Consider the following 8,587-nt stretch of genomic DNA (forward strand, 5'->3'; position numbering starts at 1 on the left):
GATTTTTAAGAGTATCTCGTCGGTGGTATCTGCCATTACAATTTACCAACCATAACGTAAGAATAGAAATACAGTAGAAATAAAGCACGTCTTGCTAATATGATATTATAATGCAGAACCTACTAGTTTTCTATATTTCTAACAATGTCACAGAAACAGTAGATTGTGCTCGGCTGTTGCTACATTTCTACTAATAATATATATGCAACACACATTTACAATATATGCTTTTGATAAATCTGGGTTACTATATCACATATTCAAATAATAAGTATATATCCTACAAAGATAAATTTTGAGCAGAACATGCTACCAATTTCTGAAGATAGAAAGACAACAAATTACACTCAAAATCTATAATGTCTGTCAATGTCGGCAAACTGCTGTCAGAAATGTGACAAAATCTGTTGACATGCTATACCGCAATAGTATCCGCCTGCACAGATCTTGCTCGGTTTCTGTCGTCAGTTTGCTAATTTAGCATGTGATCCTAATGCAGACACAGATTGCTATCTACAATAAGAATCGAACCGAATTGATCTGCTGTCAATCTGTCAAAAAATCTGCTGGAATATTGCCATCTGGGTATATCAGCATTTTGCCTATAGCATTGTAAGTATATATTGTGTGTCAATCCAGTATCATATCTGTAATCTCTTTCAGACCAAATTTATAGCAGATTTTTACAGAATCTGTTTTTAACAGACTTAGCTGTTTGAGATATCGATCCAGCAAAAATTTTGTGCACGATGTTGCCAAATGGAAAACAAATTGCCAGAGAATGATAATGCTAAAGCCAAGGTCTACTATATGTTATTAGTTGATTTCCAGTGTGCACCAAGTCTGAGGAACATATTTCGCAGTCAAATTGATGACAACAGATCAGATCTGATAATAGCATACGACAACAGATTGACAACTCCAGGACAGATCTGTTTACTGCAAGATACACACGTTGCATATTTACGAATTGTTTGCAATAGCAAAACTGCTTGGCATTTGCCATCAATCTGCCACCAATTCAAATAATCTAAATATAAGGAGTATTTACATGTTATAAAGACGTATGATGTTTTCCAATTTTAAACGTGTTCTGTATAAGGTATCCTGAAAATAATTCGGACACTCGTTTTGCTAGATATTTTTAATGTTATTTCAGACATTTTTTAAATCGTTACTATTCATATAAAGTAAAAATATACTTAAAAAAACAAACTTTTGTATTCTCTTTGTATTTTTTTTATTCATTAATTTAATGAGATATGTATTGTTAAACTAAATCTATTTAAAAAATAGTATTTAATGTAGAAGATACTTTACACTTTTATGCTTAAAATTCTATATAATTATCATTAAGTAAAACATTTTTTACAACTTAAAACTATCATCCTTTTGTTCTCTTACAAGACGAAATAAATTAGAAGCCAAATAGAGATTTGAGGTCGTTCAGAGTAAGCTTTGTAGCAGCGTTGCTCTTGGCACCGCTCAACACGTTCGTCGCTATTTCAAGTTTACGTTCTTGCAATGCTTTAATACGCTCTTCAATTGTATCAACGCAAATAAATCTGAAATTGAAACGTAGATATTAAAATGAACATTATGAAGAACATACGCGCATGGAAATAAAGTATGGTGTACTTACTTGTAAATATAAACATCCTTTGTTTGACCAAAACGGTAAATCCTATCTTGTGCCTGCGTCTCTAATTGTGGGTTCCAATGGATGTCAAATAACAGCAAATGATTGCCGCCAACCAAGTTTAATCCCACTCCGCCAGCTGTAAGTGACAGTAACAAAATTCTCGGACCGGAATTTTGACTGTTAAAAGAGTCCATTATACCCTGTAAAAAAAAAGCATTAATTTTTTAATCTAGAGTACAATAAAAATTACAAAATATTGATATCCACAATTCATACCTGTCGATCTTTGATAGCGACACTTCCTGTAAATAGCTTAAATGTAGCACCGTCTATTGAGGACAGATGTGAGGCAATGATGTCCAGCAGCTTAGCCCATTGAGAAACGATGATTAATTTATCATCTCCTTTTTGTAAAATTTCTTTAACCATATCAAGGAGCATCTTCATCTAAATCACAATATATTGCATTAATCACATAAAATAAAACCTTTCGGATTATATAATTGCAATTTACCTTAGAGCTAATGCGATCATCATCAAACACTGGATTCTCGGAGGTGAGTAAATTCCCAATTACGTTTTTATCAATACCGATATCTTCTTCCTCGTCGGCATTCTCAATTGCATTGAGCGATATGTTATGCAATTGAGATAATAAATCAGCATCTACGTTTTCCATCTCCATTATACCGCTTTGCTTCACATCTTCCTGGTCCAGCATTGCATGGATTAATGCTGGATGGCAACAAACTTGACGTAATCGTAACAGGAGCACCAAAATCTCATGTGTTTTAACGTCGGCGTGCAATGACAGTAATTTATTTTGTGCTTTGTTAAACTGAGTCTTTTTGTCTTAAAAAAAAAAAAAGAGAATTGTTGAATTAAAATAAATATTGATACATTTAGAAATACGTAAGATACAGTATATCATTTTAATCAAATATTTCTTACATGGATTTGAGAGAAAGGCAGGCTTATCATACTTCCCACCGTACAAATCAAACATGTGTTGTTTCTCTGCGCGTTGAGCTAAAAATTGTGCAAACAAAGTACGGGAATAAACTAAAATTTTTTCGTATACCAATTTTTCTTGACGGTCGAGTTCCACTTTCACCTCCTCAATAAACTTATCGGGTAAACTTTCCATTTCGCCTTTTGCCATTAATTCTTGTTTAGTTCTTCGCAACATTATCGTCTTCATGACCGTAGCCAATCTTTGATGACCCGCAGCGTTCTTATTGTCTACCCATCGTTTCCAAACGCGAAGATCATCAAATGGCGAACATTTAAGAAACTTCAGAATGGAGTATAAGTCCAGTTCCTTATTTTGTATAGGCGTGCCAGTAAGAGCCCATCGTTTGCTTGCTAAGAGCGCACAAACTGCTTCAGACGCTTGACTTTTGTGGTTTCTTACTATATGAGCTTCATCGAGAATTACTCTTTTCCAATTGATCTGCAAAGATATTAGAAATATTAATAAAATTAAGATTCTAGTTTACTCATTGATCAAATCTACAATCTTTAATGTATACCTTATATAATGTAGAATTTGTTTTATGTTCTCGAGATAATATATTGTACGTCGTGATGACTATGTCGTTTTTTGCCAATTTTTTGGGAACACTCTGTCGATTGCTGCCGTGATGTACTACTACAGACAGAAGACCGCGTTTGCATCTGTTCAGCACTTCATTTTCCCACTGCGACAATAAAGACGCGGGACATACCACCAAAGTACCACCTTTGGGATCTGTAGTCGTAATATATTTAACATAATTATTTCAATAAATTTATTATATTAAATACATCTACAGAGTTGCCACAAATTCTTTATTCTAAAATTCCATGACTTCCCTGACTTTCAGACAAAATTTCAGGATTTTCCCTGACTTTCAATAATATTAAAAATTTTTTTATGTTCATTTAATTTGAAAACTATTTGGAAATCGTTAAACATTTTGTTAAGAGCAATTTAACATAGCAATATAAATTACTACTACTGTTGTTGACATTGCTTGCACTTAATTGTTAAGTTGTTGGTATTCTTTTATCTTTTTTTATATATATGCATACATTTCTTTTCCTCTGCTTACAATACAAGAAACATGTAAAAATATAGATTCTTTTTGATAAAAACTAAATCCTGCTTATTGGAATCTTCGACTGCTATTATACAAAGATTTACAAACTCGAAACAAGAATTACAAAAATATGAAGTTAATTTAATTTTATTAATTTTTTCACAAGTGACACAAGATACTTACAAGTTAAAAAAAAGTTTTAAATAAATTTAAAATTCTAACAAAAAGTAGACAAGTTGAAAATTCTAATGCTCTTGGTGAAGCATTTTAAACCTCTATTTAAAAAAGTTTACATTAGCTAACAAAACTGTATAAGTGTGTAATATACGCATATTAAACTTCTTTAAAGCTAAGAACTTTAATTTTCCAGAAAATTTGTAAAATTCCCTGATTTTTCCCTGATTTCCAGTTTTATGACAACCCTGATCTAGGTCAAATTATTATAATTAAGGGTCCATTCTACCTTGTGGCTTGAAAAAGAGAAAAATGTGATTAAGATCACATTTCATTGTTTTTACATTTTATTTGTACATTTCTCTTTAATTTATAATGTTTTAAAATCAATTTGTTGACTGTAAGTCCATGCAATGTTTCGGTAAAGAAGCTTTTCCGGCTTGAACATGGCGCCATGGGGGAAGCACTATAGGTCGTATCAGTCATCTGAAACAGTTAAATCTACGATTTTCCTGTTCAAAAAGAATGTCTCTATAGAATAGACTACGATTGTATCAATATCAATAATACTTTTTTTTATCGCAAAAAAAAAGAGCAAAATTTAAGGCCAAAAATCGAACTTTTTTTTCAAATGGCCGCCATTTTGTTAATTTTCATGCAAGATCAATTATCGTAATCTATTCTATACATTCTTTTTGAACAGGAAAATCGTTGGTTTAACTGTTTTAGATGACTGGTGCAACCTGCAGTACTTCCACCATGGCACCATGTTCAAGTCGGAAAGGCTTCTTCATCGAAACTTTGCATAGACTTACAGTCAACAAATTGATTTCAAAAAATGACAAATTAAAGAGAAATGTATAACAAATAAGATGTAAAAACAATAAAGTGATCTTGATTACTTTTCGCGAAAAAATTACCAAAGATTGCCTTCTTTTTCGGGCCACAAGGTAGAATGGACCCTTAATAATAGATATAACAATTTTTAATTGACTTAAAAAAGAAAGCAAATATTTTAGAAACAAAATCTGTATTTAAAAAACACAGGAATTTGTTTCTATACATACAAATATTTATGAAGTTCTGTAAAACTTACATGAAGGTTTACTCTTGTTAATCCATTCGGCATCATCATCGTCATCTTTCCTCTCAAGATAATCATCACTTTCATCAAGATCTTTTTTAGCCAAAGTAGTCATAATCAAAGCTATCATTGTCAGTGTTTTACCTAAGCCCATATCGTCGGCTATAAGAAAATATGTTTTCAATAATACAAAATTGAATATTAATTAATATTAATATATTAATATATTATAGATTGTTATATCTTAAATATATTTACCTAAAACACCACCGGATGGTCTTTGTTGCTCCCTCCACAAAAGCCATGCGAGAGCATGCTGTTGATGTGGCATTAATTGTACCTTTAATCCTCTTGGATCTTCTGCTTTTTCATTCTCTGATGGACGAGCTACGAGCGATCCGTGTAAATCTTGTAATCGTTCAACTGTTAAAGCAAGTTCTTTATCCCTTGTGGCTTGTGCTTGTTTGCCCAGTTTTAATTCGGGAAACATGGTTGGTCTCATTGGCATAGAGTCCATATCCAAATATGCATTATCCGAATAATCCGAGTCTGGCTCATCTTCGAAAGACTCTGATTCTTCCTTCATCAAATGTGCTCCGGTTTTTTGACTACTAGAACTACTACTACTACTACTACAACGTGACATTAAAGAAGTATTTTCCAATTCGCGTGTTAACATCTTGATTTCTTCTTCATGCTGACGTAAACATTCCTGTACTCTCCGCCCTTTATCAGGCAATGCTTCGATATTTCCTTCACTGAGTAACAGCTAAAAATATATCATACATAAGTATTTATTAAACTCTTCATATTTGTGATATACACAGAATGAAATATTTAAAGTGTTATAAGATATTATCTCTAAAAGTATGCGTCGCAGCAAAAATGTTGCAAACAAATATATGGTTTGAAGAGAAGACAAATAATGATAAAATTAATTTTCGGAAAAATCGATTTTTCAAGTTACATGAAGGTCACTATCATTTTTTTTAACATTATAATTTTTTGTTATATAATGAGATTTCTCTAGTTATTTTGCATATAAAAGTATTAAACAGAGATATTAAAAAATCAATAGTTTACAAAATATTTTATATTTTATTTTGGCATATTTTGATATTAAATAAAAAATATCTTGTAAACTATTCAATAGAATACTATTAAATATTTTACTATATTTTAAGATATTTTTTAATTAATACCAAAATATGCCAAAATAAAATATAAAATATTTCGTAAACTATTGATTTTTTAATATCTCTGTTTAATACTTTTATAGTCAAAATAACTAAAGAAATCTCATTATGTACAAAAAACAATCATATCATTTTTATATTTTCAGCTTTTTATAACTATACCTTAAATGTAATTTTAATGTGATATTAAGGTAAGCGAAATTAGAATAATAGGAACAACAGGCTATAATAGATAAACAATAGAATAACGAAAGAAAATGTGTGTAATAAGATCGTTATTTTAGATGCTAATTTTTTAAAATTATTATTATTTACAAGATATGCATGAATATGTGTAATTATCTAATCTATAAATCAAGTCCTTTCTTCTAAGCTGAATAAATTATTCTTCTATTTTCTAACCGTACCTAAATATGCATAGAATAATAAAATTAATCAATTGGTGTAAAAAAGATACATAATTGTTTGTCAAAAAAATGTAATTATATAGCTTATAACACTTTAAACACCCCATATGTCTTATATGTTAGCAGAACAAAATGAGCAGAATCAATTCTAACTAGTCAAATTATTTGTTGCTTATTTGTTGCTAAAAAGTTGCCAAAGAAAATAATTTGTTCTATTAATTTTTTTTAAATAATGTTCTGCTAAAAGAAGATTAAGTTAGCAGAACAATATAACAACAAAATTATATATAAAAATAACGTTAGAATTTGTTGCTCACAAAATATGTTAGTCTTGATTTAATTACTCGCAAAATAAATATAAATAACAGCAAAGAACCTACATAGTATGCCCTGCCCATTATAAGTTCTGTTGCCCAATCTTCATAGAATTAGTTGCTCGCATGAATTCGATCTTATAATAATCCACAAGCATCATACTATTAAAATAAGTCAATTTTCGATTTTGTTGCTAACTGTAACATGTAACAATTCAATAGTTTACTCCCGCCGACCGTATCGCGCGCTCTAAGTTCCCTTGCCTGATTCTTCCAAAATTTATTGCTCACATGAATTCGGTATAAAAATAATCTGCAAGCATCGTACTATTGAAATATAACAATTTCCGATTTTATTGCTAACTGTAACGTGTTAAAATTAAATAGTTTATCCGGGCCAACCGCGCCTTGCGCTCTATAAGTTTCCTTGCCCAGTCCTCCTAGAATTTGTTGCTCGTATGAATTCGTTATAAAAATAATCTGCAAGCATCGTACTATCAAAATAAGTCGATTTTCGATTTTGTTGCTAACTATAACATGTAAAAATTAAATAGTTTATCCGGGCCAACCGCGCCTCGCACTCTTTCCCTTGCCCAATCCTCCCAGAATTTGTTGCTCGCATAAATTTGATATATAAATAATCTGCAAGTATCATACTATTGAAATATAACAATTTCCGATTTTGTTGCTAACTCTAATAAATCAAAAATAAATAATTTATCCCAACCGACCATACCTCGCGCTCTAAGTTCTGTTGCCCGATCCTCTCAGAATTTGTTGCTTGCACAAGTTTCCTTGCTCGATCCAGAATGTTGCTCATTTTAACATGTTTAATCGAAAATTTTTATATTTCAATAGTACGATACTTGCAGATTATTTTTATACTAAACTCATACAAGCAACAAATTCTGAGAGAATCGGGCAACGGAACTTAGAGCGCGAGACGCGGTCGGCCGGGATAAATTATTTATTTTCAACTTATTAAAGTTAGCAACAAAATCGGAAATTGTTATATTTCAATAGTACGATACTTGCAGATTATTTGTATACCAAATTTATGCAAGCAACAAATTCTGGGAGGATTGGGCAAGGGAACTTACGAGCGCGAGGCGCGGTTGGCCCGGATAAACTATTCAATTTTTACATGTTATGGTTAGCAACAAAATCGAAAATCAACTTATTTCGATAATACGGTGCTTGTAGATTATTTTTATAACGAATTCATGCGAGCAACAAAATCTGGAAAGATGGGGCAAAAGAACTTAGAACATGCGGCGCGGTTGGCCCGGATAAACTATTTAATTTTAACACGTTAGAGGATGGGACAAGGGAACTTAAAGCGCGCGGCGCGGTCGGCCGGGATAAACTATTTAATTTCTACATGTTACAGTTAGCAACAAAATCGAAAATCGACTTATTTTAATAGTATAATGCTTGTGAATTATTCTAAAATCGAATTCATGCGAGTAACTAATTCTTTGAAGATTGGGCAACGGAACTTATAATGGACAGGGCAGACTATGTAGGTTTTCTGCTGTTATTTATAATTATTTTGCGAGTAATTAAATCAAGACTAACATATTTTGTGAGCAACAAATTAGCAACAAATTCTGACGTTATTTTTATGCATAATTTTGTTATATATATATATATATATACACACATATATATATATATATATATATATAT

At 31.3% G+C, this 8,587-nt stretch overlaps 1 protein-coding gene and 1 long non-coding RNA gene across 3 annotated transcripts; one reads left to right on the forward strand and one right to left on the reverse strand.

Moving 5' to 3' along the window:
- LOC105459428 lies at positions 1-1,057 on the forward strand. 2 transcript variants are annotated; one of them, XR_975680.1, is made up of 2 exons: positions 1-612; positions 690-1,057. It is a non-coding gene; the product is annotated as an uncharacterized LOC105459428 (long non-coding RNA). The 2 variants fall into 2 exon arrangements; XR_975679.1 differs by having other exon boundaries at positions 2-612; positions 706-1,057.
- Positions 1,058-1,282: 225 nt separating this feature from the next.
- Positions 1,283-7,718, reverse strand: LOC105459429 (transcription termination factor 2). The gene is made up of 9 exons (XM_011705432.1): positions 7,635-7,718; positions 5,240-5,750; positions 4,994-5,143; positions 3,175-3,392; positions 2,594-3,095; positions 2,157-2,494; positions 1,919-2,089; positions 1,643-1,842; positions 1,283-1,565 (listed from the first exon to the last, which is right to left on the reverse strand). Exons 1-9 carry the CDS (start codon positions 7,716-7,718, stop codon positions 1,418-1,420), a joined length of 2,322 nt encoding a protein of 773 aa, XP_011703734.1. The 3' UTR covers positions 1,283-1,417.
- Between the last annotated feature and the right edge of the window lie 869 nt (positions 7,719-8,587).

Source organism: Wasmannia auropunctata, unplaced genomic scaffold (assembly GCF_000956235.1).
Source record: "Wasmannia auropunctata unplaced genomic scaffold, wasmannia.A_1.0 LD334190.1, whole genome shotgun sequence".
Classification (NCBI taxonomy): Eukaryota; Metazoa; Arthropoda; class Insecta; order Hymenoptera; family Formicidae; genus Wasmannia; species Wasmannia auropunctata.